This window comes from Mastigoproctus giganteus, chromosome 9, assembly GCF_048544385.1.
Source record: "Mastigoproctus giganteus isolate SK-2022 chromosome 9, ASM4854438v1, whole genome shotgun sequence".
Lineage (NCBI taxonomy): Eukaryota > Metazoa > Arthropoda > Arachnida > Uropygi > Thelyphonidae > Mastigoproctus > Mastigoproctus giganteus.
The window spans coordinates 110,514,626-110,529,552 of record NC_143583.1 but is presented as its reverse complement, the minus strand read 5'-3'; the positions used below and the strand labels follow the sequence as shown (position 1 = coordinate 110,529,552).

The following is a 14,927-nucleotide window of genomic DNA, read 5'->3' as shown; positions in this document are numbered from 1 at the left end:
TATACACCTCTATCAGATCACCTCGCTGGTGCCTAGTCTCCAGACACTGTAATTTGCAAATCTTAAGCCTTTCTTCGTAAGAGCACCCCTTTGTTCCATTCACTAATCTTGTTGCCCTTCTCTGTACTCGTTCCAGCAGCTCTACATCCTTCTTGAAATGAGGCCTCCAGGCCTGTATACAGTACTCTAGGTGTGGCCTGACCATTGCCTTATACAAGGGAATAATCACCTCCTTATCCCTGCTAGAAAAATTCCTATATATCATTGCCAATACACATGAGCTACTCTTGCAGCCTGTCTGTACTGCTCAGAGAACTTCATATCTGCCTGCACAACCACCCCCAGGTCCCTTTCATTCTCTACCACTGTCAGTGTAATACCACAGAGTTGATACGTTGCTCTGGGGTTGCTGTTTCCCACGTGTACTACTTTACATTTGTCAATGTTAAACTTCATTTGCCACCTCTCAGCCCATCTGCTCAACCTTTCCAGATCCTGTTGCAGCAGCATAGTGTCAGTAATGTCCTTGACAACCCTGCCTACCTTTGTATCGTCTGCAAACTTCGACATTAAGCTTGATATACCATCATCAATATCATTTATGAATACAGAAAACAATAATGGACTGAGCCCTGAGGGACTCCACTAATAACATTAGTCCACGACAAGCAGTGTCCATTGATTACCACTCTCTGTCTTCTCCCCCGCAGCCACCCCTTTACCCACAGCAGCAATTTGCCTCCAATGTTACACTGCTCCAATTTGTGCAGCAGTCTTCCATGTGCAACAGTATCAAAAGCCTTTCTAAGATCCAAGTATATAATATCAAAGTTATTCCCTGCATCCAGTTCCTTTGTGACTGCATCATAGTATCCAATCAGATTGGTCAGGCAAGACTTCCCCTTAACAAAACCATGCTGTGTCCGAGCTATAACTGAAGTCTTGTCTAAATGATCCTGCAGTGCTTCTTTAACTAGTGCCTCCATTAATTTTCCTGGAACAGAAGTTAAACTCACAGGTCTATAATTGCTTGTGTCAGCTTTTGATCCTCCTTTGTGAATTGGGGTCACATTTGCACATCTCCAGTCTATAGGTACCTCCCCTGAGTCCAAGGAAGCTCTCATAATTATGGCTCAGGGTTTGCTTACTTCCTTTGCTGCTTCCTTTAATATAACTGGATAGATCCCATCCACCCCAGGTGCCTTTCTTGTGTTTATCTTCAACAATTTCTCCTCCACTTTACTCTCAGTTATTACAAGATTCTCTAGCTTACTGCTACCGTTGAATACACCTCTGGCTCTCCCCTCGCTAAATAACTCCTCATGTGTGAATGTGGATGCAAAATATTCATTTAGTTTGTTAGCTACCTGAGCAGGATCATCAACAGTTGACCCATCGATATCAAGTGGACCAATCTGATTCATCCCCTTCCTTCTAGAGTTTACATAAGTAAAGAACTCTTTGCTGTTTTTCTTTGCATCCCTTGCCAAAGATTTCTCGTAATCTGCCTTCGCCTGCCTAACCTCCTTTGTAACTTGGTTACAGATCAACTTGTATCTATCATAGGCTTCTGTGTCATGTGTTAATTTGTATGTATCCCATGCATGTTTCTTCTCTGCCATATGCCTCATCAGTTCATCTGACATCCATTTAGGCCTAAACCTTGAACAATATTTCTTAGTTGTTATGTAAAGTCTAGTAGCTTCCAAGATAAGTTCTTTGAATGCTTCCCATTTTGCATTTACTGTTGGTAACATCATCAGTTGGTCCCACTGTATAGAATTTAAATACTGTCTCAGTCCATCGTAGTCTCCTTTACGAAAGCAATAACCCTTCCCTGTACCCCTAATGGTAGTTACCTCTTTGAGTAAATCCCACTTCAGCACACTGTGATCACTGCCACCTAGTGGTTCGTTTATCTGCAGATTCTTAATGCATGAAGAATCACTGCTGATAATCAAATCAAGAGTATTCCTCCCTCTAGTTGCCTCCCGAACATGCTGATGTAGAAAACAATCATCCAATAAATCCACAAAAGCCTTGCTAGTGTGTGAGTGACCAGCCCACAAATTCCAGTCAATATCTGGGAAATTAAAATCTCCCATTATAAGACTCGCTGATTTACTGGCCCACTCTATTTCCCTGTACAGTTTCTTATTATACTCATCAGAGTCATTAGGCCTATAGCACACTCCTACTCTCAATTTTGATCTCCCAATGCTTATGTCACACCAAACTGACTCGACACTGCACTGTCCAGCGATGTCCACTGGCTTCACTTCCTTGGATTTTATGTATTTCTTAACTAATAGCATAACCCCTCCTCCCTTCCTATCCAGTCTATCTTTTCTGTAGACGTTGTACTCCCCAAATTCTAGTTCTGCATTCCTTATATCTGTGTGACACCAAGTCTCTGATATCCCAACAATATCTGCCTTTGATGTTTTTAGCAATACCTCAAATTCATCAAATTTATTTACCAAACTCCTAGCATTGGTGTACACGCAAGTATACATGCACCTATTTCTATTCTTAGCTACCCTAACACAACCCATGTGTTTACTTGCACTGCAATGACTCACGGCAGTCTCTGAAATATCCTGAATCTTGTTTTTCAGGCTTCTGCTCATTCCAATAGAAGCAGTGCAAGAATCTCTTTCACCTCTGCCAGTGGCTACTGTTAATCTTTTTGTCTTTGTATCCCCCCAAGCTAGCAGTTTTCCGACCCACCTAACACTGCCTCGATAGCATCAGCAAATATTCTTGCACCCTTTCTATTTAAGTGTATCCCATCCCTGTAGAAGCAATCCCTCCTGTTAACAAGTACAGTCCAGGCTGAAAAAAATTCTACCCCTTGAGCCTTGCACAATCTTTCCAGGGCCGAATTGATCGACAAGGCTCTCATCATATACTCCCTCCTATCGTGTCTGGGCAGAATTGCAGACACTTTCAAATTCAACCCTATTTCACGGCTTTTTTTCAACAGTGACCTGTACTTGTTAAGCAATTCTGCCGGTCTCCTACTCTTGATATCGTTAGTGCCCACGTGTACAACTATATCACCTTTTGTGCCCTTAAAAGATGATATCTGCTCTACAACGTCATCAACCTTTGCCCCTGGCAGACATACCCTGGTCCTGTTCCACCTATCCTTTTTACAAAGCATGTTCCCCGTTTCCCTGACAATAGAGTCACCAACAACTACTAGTTCCTTTGGGACCAGCGCATTCTGCCTTGGGGGTTGCTGCTGTGTTTCACGATGACCAAGTGCAAGCTCTGGCATTGATGTGGGCAGCTGAGAGCTTGATGGGCCCCTCAATTTAGTTCCTTCGAGGGCATCCACCCTGTCCTTCAAGCTCTCATATAGGCCCATAAGAACGCTGAGTTGTTGCCTGATTTCGATACACTCCTTGCATCGTGCACACACAAAGACATCCCCCATGGCAATATCATGTCCCTTACCTGAATGCTCCACAAACATCATGCAAGCTGTGCATTTTAGAAGGCTGTGACTCAGAAGGCAACTGCCCCCCTCAGTTCTCCTCTGAGCCACAGCACTTCCATTAGCTTGAGCCTTTTGTTTTGCTGCTCTGGTCTGAGTCATGATTACTTTTAATTTAAATAAAATTTCAATTTCAGTATATAACCCTAACTTATCTCCCAACACAGCTATAACGGGATATATATTTTTAGCGTCAATTATTAATCAATCAGTCAAGTATTAATTATCTCCGAGTTCCCTTTATATAACTTCCGTATCAGTTATGTATTAATTAATTATACGTATTTATTAGATTACGTTTGTAATCTAAGTCGGTATATGTATTTAGTTAAAAGTGCAATTTAAATGCCAACGAAGTTGAACAAGTTTAATAGATTTTACCGATCGCTGAAAATATTATAACGTATACTATACTAACGCTATCTAGGTTCGATATATAACGATCGTATGACAAAGACAAAGGCGGAAGTTACGAACGGTAATCTATGGACACTTAAGTATTAATTAACTTTCAAATCTCGCTGTCCCAATTCAGAATAAACCAACGATCCTTACTTGGTCTATAAGCTACTTACAAAAAATAATTTGATGTAAAAGATATTCAATAAGCGGCTAAATTTGGCTAAAAAAACCTTTTCGTTCAGCGGAGTTGTAACTTGTAACACGTGGATTTGATACCCTTACCGATACTTTTATTCAATTACAAGGCCGAGTAAAGAATAAATACACCAGATTAATCAGAAATATCACAAAATAATGCTATACTACTAAATTTAAATCAAAAGTTTTAGAAAAACAATAATTTCAAATCAATAAATAAGAAAAATCCACTTAGCGGCTTTGAACACGTCTGGCCCGTACTAGCCTCGTCAGCAGACTCCAACTTTTTATCCAAAAAACTCCTTTTGCATTAATAGCATAATGAGGTGTGGATGTTCCTTGCATAAAAATATTATTAAATTTCACAGGATGACTAATCGAAATAAAACATTTTTTACTTTGTAAAAGTATTGCTGTATCAGCAGAAAAAAATTAAAATTAAAATAATTAACAATGTCAATTTAAAAGGGTCGGTAATCACCACGGTGATGAGTTGTCATAATGCTACTCCGGTCAGTAAACCATCCTGCAGATAAATGTAGGCATCTCATATAAGAGAAATAATGCAAATAAAAGAACAGGGAACGATTAGCTCCTGTAACTGTACATCCCCAAAAGGTCATATTTCAATAGTGAACCACTGGGAGGTAGCCAAGTGTTCACTGATGTCCCTTTATGACTTGTGAAAGACTAGTTTAAAGACCACGAACTTAAGTACTCTAAGTTATAAAAATAAAGTTATAAAATGTAAATTTTGATGTTGACCAGTACCAAGCTGACTAACCTAAGCTGAATGCAAATATGCAAAATAAAATAAACTGAATCATAACAGTAAGAAAGAAAGGGGGAGAACAAAAAATAAATAACAAAAACAATACCATTCAACATAATTAATCAATTAAAAATATTTTTGCATAATCACAAAAGAATGGTTCTTTGAAACTAGCTCAGACAATACTGAAGTGTATTCAGCTCTTGGATAAATTATGCAGTGTTGTAATTTAGTACAGTTATTATAATCTACTTATCCATTCAACTTGAATGTTACTGTATTTTTCTTGATAATAAGATGCACCCATGTTTTAGAAGGCAAATTTTGTGAAAAAAAAATTTTTATTGCTTATGCTTGCATATTTGTTTATTGAGCACTTGTGAATCCATTTTTGAAGCACAGATAATGTCAGTAATGCTTCATCATTGATGTTATGATCTAAACTTTCACTTTCTTCAAAAGAGCACGTTGCTACAGTTACATTTGTCATTACAGATGTTATGGTCTAAATGGGTGGCCAGCCTTTCATGCTATATATATTATCCTGAAAATGTGAGGTGACACTTGGTGGTGGCTTCTGGTGTGACGAAATGATTTTGCCAATTAAGTAAAGGAATTTTATGCTAGGCAGTTGTAGTAAAAAATTAACACAATGTTATGTATATAAAATCAACTTAAGTTAATGAATAGACATCATTAAATAAGCTAATAAATTAATATAGGTTCATCCATACAGAATGGATGTCATGGGTTGCTCACTGATGTACTTACCTGTGTTAAATTAACACCCAGGGTCCTGAGCTAGATATCATCCTTCTCTTTCTTGGTGATTCCCTTCTACTTCTCTCTCTCTCTCTCTCGGTAACTCAGAAATTTATTTTAGCTGGTGTAGCATAAGCCTCAGGCTTCCTTGCACTATATGGCTAGTAATAATAATAATAATAAAATATAGATAAGTAGATGAGAGTATAAATGGAGGAATGCTGACCACATCAGATGTATTATTAATAATGAAAAAAATAAATAGGTACCTATAAAATAAAAGGTAAATTAAGATAAATTTAAATAAAATTACATATACAGCAGGCCCCCGTTATAACGCAGTTTGCTTTACGCTGATTCGCTATAACGCTGTTCTCATATTATAACCCGTATCTGACTATAACGCTGTCACAGATCTATAACACTCTTTTACAGATTACATTTTTGGCATATTTAACGAAATTGTTTCATTTGATGGAATCAGTAGTTGAAAATGAATAGCAAAACAGCTTTAAAACGTTTCCCACACCGACTTGAAAAATTTTCCCACGCTCAGTGAAATTTTCTCGCACGCTAATTTAATTGCAGTACAGTAACTTGTTACGTCGTTCCGAGATCAACGTTTTAAAAAAATGATCAAGTATATTGCTTGTAATATTTGCATTATATGCATTTATCCGAAGTCAGTACAGTACAGTATTAGACATCGTGCATAACGGACAGTTTACTTGAACATTGTATCGTAATTAATGCAAGCAACGCAGTTACATTTTAAAAGAGTTAATAATGGCAGATAAGAATGAAAAAGCAATGTCTGAGCGCAGTATGAAGACTATAAATGTAAGAAAAAGACTGAATTTGAAAATTAAATTAGACGTTTTGAAACGAATCGATTGCCATCAATGACAAACGGATGTGTGCCATAATTTAGGACTTGCAAGTTTAACTGTAAGAACAATTATAAAAAAAATAAAGAATTAATTTTAGCAGCGGGAAAGATAGCTGTTCCACTGCAAGCAACTAGGGCTAGGCCGGCTATTAGGATTGAAATGGAAAAGACTAACTAATTTTATTGAAGATAAAGTTCAATGCAGAATTCACTTAAGTTAAGTTAAATATTATAAAAAAAAAAAAAAAAAGAGAGAGAGAGAGAGAGAGATTAACCAATATGATGATCTGAAGAAAACTCACCTAAAAAAAAAAAAAAAATGTGGAACCATTTAAAACTGGTAAGGGCTGGTTGAATAGATTTAAAATCTAGGGAGAAGCCGCAAGTACAGATCAAGGAACCAAAACTTTCAAAAAAGAACTTTTTAAAATTATTGAAGAGGGGTATTGTATGTTATACTTCTCAACAAGTTTATAACATAGATGAAGCAGGACTTTTGTGGAAACGAATGCCTAAAAGAAGTTTCATGAAAGAAGAAAAAACATGCCAGGTTTCAAAGCGGCAAAGGATCGGAGACTTTATTGTTGGGTGGTAACGTTGCGGGGGATTTAAAATTAATACCCCTTTTAGTTTATTTAGAAGAGGGCCAAAGTTCAACCCAAAATCGACACATTTTTCATGATTAAATTCATCAATTAAATTAAATCAATTAAAATCAATTTAGATCAATTAAATTCATGATTTTTAATTGGAATTTTGATACATAAATAGTTACGTAAATATGTAATGCAGAATATTTTATATATACAAATCTTTGAATATTAAATATTTTGACCGACATTTGTGCATCTTTTCACTACCATTTATTATTGATTAGGAAATATCCTATGGCACCGACCGCAACTTACAAATACATATGTTACCTTATGGGAATGCGGAGCTTACTTAGTGCGGATTCACTTAGCGCTCTGTTTTTACGGAACAAATTATCAGCATTATGTGGGGGTCACCTGTAGTACTTAATGCTATAGTACCAGTAATTTTAAGGATCAGCAGCCAAAACCAATGGAAATATAGCAAGGAGCATAGAGGTTTTGCTTCTTGCTATATTTCCATTGGTTTTGGCTGCTGACCCTTGATGATGAAGTTAAAATCATTGGATCTATAGCATATGTACTATATGTATTTTTATTTAATTTTATTTTAATTTACCTTTTAGTTTGCTGGTACCTATTTATTTTTTCCATTGTTAATACATCTGATGTGGTCAACATTCCTCCATTTATACTCTTATGTACTTATCTATATATATATATTATATATAATATATATAATATATATATATAAACTACATGCAGAGACCAAAGCAATTCTTGAAGGATGTTTTCTTGAGTGGAGGGAATAGGGTGTGCCATATGCAAATTAGCTTCTGAACACACACTGATACAAGCATAATATATGGTAAAAGGAAAGATATCTTATGAATCTCAGCACAACATGATTATAGTAAGTAGATGTTCAAGAAACATATCCAAAAACAATGACAAACTGTAATCTATTTTTGCATGCAATTAGGTATATCTTTTTATGTTAAGCAGGAATAAAAAGTAATAAGATCCTGTAATGAAACTTTATTTTCTTTAAATATTAGGGTTCCAGAGTTTGTAAAAGACAGAAGATTTGCTAATTGGCTGAAAGAAGCCCGTGACTGGGCTATATCTCGAAATCGTTTCTGGGGAACTCCAATTCCTCTTTGGATAAGTGATGATTCAGAAGAGGTATTATTCTTACCTACAAGATTTTATTCTGTAATTTTTTTTTTAATGTAACAATATCTTTTGTATTCACATAGGGCAGTCCAGTTATTATTGATCCAAGAGTTCTCCAAGACATTTGTGGTTGCCAAGGCAAATGGAGATAGATGTCTGTCTCTTTTTGTTGAGGCAGTTTTTTGTGATTCAATTTTTTTCAAGGGTTCTAAAAATATATGTACACTAATACCCCAGACCAGTGGCACACAAATTTATTTCGCTCATGACCCCCATTATTAGATATAAAATTGACGTGACCCCCTCAATGTAAACCCCAGGTAGTATGGGCAGATTTTTAGTGAAGCAAAATGGCATTTTATAAATTATGTAGTAGAAAATTTAATTTGAGTACTGAGAAAGGAATGAAAAAGTTATTTCCTTTTAATTTACACATTAAAATAATTGTTTAATATTTTAATTGAATACAGCAAAAATAACAAATCATATTCTTATTCTTCAACTAAGATTACAAAACACAAATACAAATGAGAAGGATGAGCCTGGATAATCGATAATATTTGGCTCAATATTTTAAATTGCTACTCTAATGTCATCTTCTGGATCAAGTCTGGAATGCTGTTTTGCTTTTATAGCTGTTAATTTTGAGAAACCAACCTTGCATAAATATGCAGACCCAAAAGGTAGGGTAGCAATATTTGTATCACCATTTTCAATAATTCTGGATACTCATCTCACAAAGAAAGCCAAAATTTTTTACAAGTACTGTAGTCTTAAAACGAGCATGTAATGCTTCATCAGACGACAGATCGATAAGATCTTCCTTTTGCTGAATGGTAATTACGGGATATGAAGAAATTTCAAAAGCAAAGGGATCACAAATCCAATACAATCTTTTTTCTGGAGATACAGTAAATCATTTGTTAAAATTGTTAATTAGCATTGTTAGGTGGGTGGCAATGATATCTGTAAATTGTAAAATATCAATATTATTGCTATTAACAAAATCAGTAAACACACGAACATTTCAATACTATTACACTCAAATTCAGTTTTCCAAAGATTAAGCTTCTTTTTGAAAGCTACTATTTTGTCATTGGTATTAATATATTTGTTCCTTGTCCTTGAATAAATCATTAAGTTTTTCAAATATGTCAGCAAGGTAACTGTTTTCCTAAGCCATTTTTGATTTGTAAACAGTTGAGCACGGTTCTGATTTTTATCTGATAAAAAACAATAACACTTCATGTTTGAGGTCAAAAAGACGTCGCAACACTTTACCACTGGACAGTCAGCTCACTTTCGCATATAAAAGAAGCATTTCATAAACGGATCCCATTTCATTACAAAGTATTGTGAAAAGTCTACCATTTAAGCTTATACTTTTAATAAAGTTGATCACACTTACTGCATCTTTCAAAACTTCATGCAAATCAGTTTTTATTTCCTTTGCTACTATTGCTTCCCTATGTATAATGCAATGATTAAAATATATATTTGGAGCAATTTCCTTTACTCTGCCTTTTAAGCCATTATTTTCTCCTGTTAATGCAGCCAAACCATCAGTACAAACTGCAACAAGTTGTTCCATGTTAGATTATTTGTTTGAAAGAAAATATTTATTACATCAAAAATCTTCTCACCCATCGTTATACTTTTAATAAAGCTTTGCAAAATAGAAAACCTTCCAAAATATCCACTCGTATCAGTATCTGACTTACAATAAGTTGAGCAAGGTTTGATATAAGATTTTTTATAAGGTTTCATATATCTGTGGATTCATCTACCTGTATTGCAAAAATTAGACTTCTAATCGATTTAATAAATTCAGTTTTATGTTGTCTGCGATAACTGTAATACACCGCGAGACTGTGTCTCTGGACAGAGGAATGATTTTTAAATTGTTGCTGTACTTTTTTCCATGCATAATTGAAATCATATTTATTGCAGCAGGGAGACAAGAGATTCATTGAAAAAAGATTCAGTTTTTTTTTTTTATTTTTTTTTAGCTCTGTATGTTCTGTATGTAAGTGTCCTTTTAAAAATAAGGTGCCTCCGTGGCCAGGTGGGAAGGAGCAGCAGTGCATAGCACACGCTTCTTGATTAGACCAGGGTACGAGCCCGTCACCACCAAATATGGAGGATGTGGAAAGGTCAGGGAATGACCACCACATATTCCAGGAGCAATATGGCCTTAGTTGCTAATGCTCCTAAAAACCAAATAATAACAACAAAAAAAAAACGTCTTTTTAATTTAATAAGTTTCATGCTTTTGCTAGCTAGTTTTTTGTAACATATTATGCACATAGCATTGCTTATCATCAACAACACTGTAAGTGAAGCCATACTTCATAAATTCCTCTTGATATTTTCTATACTGTTTCATTTCTTGTGATTTGGAATATGATGGCTCTCTACCAGAAAACATTATTGTCATCACTCATCAGCCATTTCGTTCTCATTACACAATCGTCCATGATAATATCTATATATATATACAGTGTGTTTAGGGTCTAACGGCACCAGGGGTTTCCCCCATCTCCGCAAATATACAGTAACCCCCCCATTCGCATTATCTGTATTCGCGGTTGCTGATTTAATACAAAATGAAACCTAAAAATATGTGAATTTTAAAGCGCCGTGAACATTTTATGCCATAAAAAAACATGGGCGTGGCTAAAATTATCTTTCCAGGTCAAAACAGCACTCAGTGGGTAGGGAGAGAGAGAGGTGACAAAATCGCGAGCATGGATGTTTCTCGCTAATCCTTGTTCAGTATGTGTTATGCGCTTGTCATGGAAGGTTTCGTCATTTGCTTTTAATTTATATGCTTATAAATTGAATAAATTTATCAATTTACAAATTGATATGCTTACAAAAGTGATAAATCTACCGTTTTGCAGTGTAAAACAGACTTTTTCGAGTGTGTTAACGGAAGAAAGTGACTTTATTGTGGACAAGTTCTTTCTAACCCGTACAAAAATATGGTTACCAATAACAAGGGAAATGTGAAAAGATCAAAGGTGATGACATTAGCAAATAAAATTGAGTTATTAGATAAAATTTGTAATGGCGAAAGTGTCTCCTCAGTGGCAAAACATTATAAAATCAATGAGTCAACGGTATGATCAATCAAGAAATCGGAAGAAAAAATCTGTCGTAGTGTCCGTGAAAATGCGCTAATTGCTTCAAAAATTTGCTCTGTAACTCGTTATGTTAAATTGGAAAAAATGGAAAAGGCTTTAAATCTGTGGATAGAAGACCGAACTCAAAATAAAATTCCGTTAAGTTCACTCATCATTCGCGAAAAGGCAAAACTCCTTTATCAACACTTTAGCGAAACTAGTGATAGCACTGGCAAGATAAGTTTTTTAGCTATAGCAAAGGCGCTGGATTAAAAGATTTGTTTGAAATTTCTAATAAATATTACATTTAATATTAAATTGTTTCTTATTTTAATTTCGATGCCATATGCTTGCATTTCACTATGTACTGTCTATGTATATAGTCATATTATGAAGGTACATATAATACATACATAGACAAAATTTTAGACTAGTTTTTCTTATATATTTCATACTTTGGAACGGAACCCCTTTATTACTATGGGAGCCATAACTCAGTATTCGCAGCATTTCTCAGGAACATAGCCCCTGCGAATAGTGGGGGTTTACTATATATATATATATATATATATATATATTTTTTTCTTAAAAACAACGATAATAATAATGAAACGTGCAATAGAAAAGGTAGCAGAAGAATGAAAAACACAGCCAAATTGACGTGAAAGTACCGAATTACGACGCAGAATAAAGTGTGCATGCAACACATAACATATATTTACTCCAACCACATATTCACACACTCTGGCCTTTAGGCAATTTGAGAATTTGTGCTGTAGGAAGCATGAATTAAGAGATAGAGGAATTAACGTTCGGAAATTGAGTAGTAGTAGTAGTGAGAAATATTAATACGTATTGAGAAGTTGCACTAGTCAGCTGCTTTTTGTGTGTTCGTAGCAAATGAGCAAATTAAGGCACATTCCTGACATGGACAATAAGTAAGAATGCCACTTTCGTCATACGTGTAACCATCCCATCCTATTTTGTTAGTTGTAGGATGGTTTCACACGTGTAACCATCCTAACACTAACAAAATAGAGTGGCAGTAGAGTTCATCTCAGGCTTAATTCAAGTAGTAAGGTCTCTACACAAAATATAATTTTATTTAAAAATTGCCGCAACCCCTTTAATTTATTGTAACCCCTCTAGGGGTTGCACACCACTGCCCCGGACTGTCTAAATCTGACATTGCTGTTTGTTCATAAGTCTAATGGCCATATGGCTCAGGTTTCAAAATATTATTGCTTTTATTTAAACAAGGTGCTGAAGCAAAATTTTATGTAATTGATTTTAGTATTAAGGGCAGATAATGTGTTATGATGCTCAGCTTTATTATTTTTAATGTATTTTTAATGGTGGCCCAAGAATATTTTCAAAAAGCACTAATCCTTTTTGAAAGCATTCCTAGTTCTGGGTAATCAGTGCACTGCTGTTATACTGCATATGCATTGTGCTAGCCAAGTAGAAGAACCTTCATATAATGGTATTGAACCTTAGGCATAACCTTCATATAATGGTATTGCATGAATAACTCGATGTTTCAATGACTTTGCTAGGTGTGGCCATTTCAGTGATGAGCAATTCTGTTGACAGATTTAGTTCCTTTTAACTTCTGACTGCTTCTGCTTTCAGTAAATAACAGATCATCAAGAAATAGTTCATTTCTTGATGATCATTCATTGAATTAAACTTAGATTTTGATATACCTCTGTTGCTATGAATAAAGCAACAGAGGTATTATGAAAGACTACTTTTATTTTGTTTATTTTATTTACTTAGTGTCTTAGAAAGTTAATACTTAGTGTTCATGGATATTACCATTTGTAACTTGCTGCCATTGTTATACGATACAATGGATATCCCAATCAGTACTGGAATATAATGGATGCAATATTGCAGACTCAACTGCAGCAACCAGTGCTCCTGGGGAAACATTTTCTAATGTTTCAGCAACATCATCTTACCCTCAGAGTTTCTGGTCCTTAATTTTACATCAAAGGGTATTTAACCCATATAATGGGCCAGTTACATCCACACAATCTGAAAACAGCTCTCACCCTTAAAAATGCAAGTGCTGTTGGACCAGATGACATCCATTATGAAATGATTTAACACCTTTCGACAAAGTCCATGGACCACCTGATTCTCCTATACAACAGAATCTTCCATGAAAAGCAGTTTCCAGACACCTGATGCAAAGCAACTATTCTTACTTTTGCTAATCCAGGATAGAATCCTAAATTTCTAATGAATTACTGTACTGTTGCTCTTACTAGCTGTTTGTGCAAAATATTGGAGAGAATGGTCAACACTCCTCCTTTATGGCACTTACAATCAAATGACCTCTCTCACATTTACTGCAGCTTCTGAAGGAAAATAGGTCCACTTTGGACCACTTAATTAGAATGGAAACATCTACTCGAGATGCTTCCCTAAAAAAAAAAGCACCTGGTGTCCACCTTATTTGATATGGAAAAAGTGTATGACACAATTTGGAAGTTTGATGTTTTAAAAGATCTTTATAACCTCGACTAAGAGGTCACCTTATTGTTTTTATTAAAAATTTTTTATTCTGTCATTTTTTTTTTTTTTTCAAGTTCAAGTATGATCCACCCTCTCTCGATCATTTTGCCAAGAGAAGAGTGTACTGCAAGGACCTGTTTTAAATATTATACTTTTTGCATTAAAATAACCTCCATTACCAATCAACTTCCCCCAACTGTAAATAGTGCACTCTTATGTTGATTACTTCAGCATATTTTCTCAGTCATGCAACTGGCTTATGTTACCCATCTATGGACAAATTCAATGGAAAAGTTTGTTAAAACTAAAACAGTGGCTGTTAAGACAATCCTATCTTGACCAAAAAATTCAGTTCGGTACACCTATTCCCTTCCTCCAAACGTTTAATTTTAATTATTAATGGAACACGATTAATTATTTTAACTATTTATCCCAGCTCTAACTAATACAATGGAATTTTGGTGCCAGTGAATTGAATAGCAATGACTCCAATAGATTGTGGTGGAAGGAAGAAAAATAAAGGAAACAATACGATTTAATATACCGCGACAGGACACACACCGGAAAAAATTACAATGAGCTCAAGGACTGATTTAAACGGGAAAAGGGATAAGAACGCTCTCTAGCTGGCCGACAATTTAGATGGAAAGGCTAATATGCAATGAAAAACCAGTAGCGAAAGAATCCTAAAATATATGATGATGTTACCAACAGCAAATGCAAAATGGGAAGCATTCAAAGAACTTATCTTGGAAGCTACTAGGCTTTACATACCAATTAAGAAATATTGTTCAAGGTTTAGGCCTAAATGGATGTCAGATGAACTGATGAGGCATATGGCAGAGATGAAACATGCATGGGATACATGCAAATTAACACATGACACAGAAGCCTATGATAGATACAAGTTGATCTGAACCAAGTTACAAAGGAGGTTAGGCAGGCGAAGGCAGATTATGAGAAATCCTTGGCAAGGGATGCAAAG

The 14,927-nt window shown here is 35.4% G+C and overlaps 1 protein-coding gene across 2 annotated transcripts in view; it reads left to right on the top strand.

Annotated features, from left to right (window-relative positions):
* The window catches only part of IleRS (Isoleucyl-tRNA synthetase), a 430,056-nt gene that overhangs the window by 195,747 nt on the left and 219,382 nt on the right, over positions 1 to 14,927 (top strand). For both annotated transcript variants that reach the window (XM_090381523.1, XM_090381522.1), the window contains exon 13: positions 8,177 to 8,303. In XM_090381523.1, the coding sequence (XP_090237649.1) occupies positions 8,177 to 8,303 (127 nt within the window). The remainder of the gene's footprint in view (positions 1 to 8,176; positions 8,304 to 14,927) is intronic.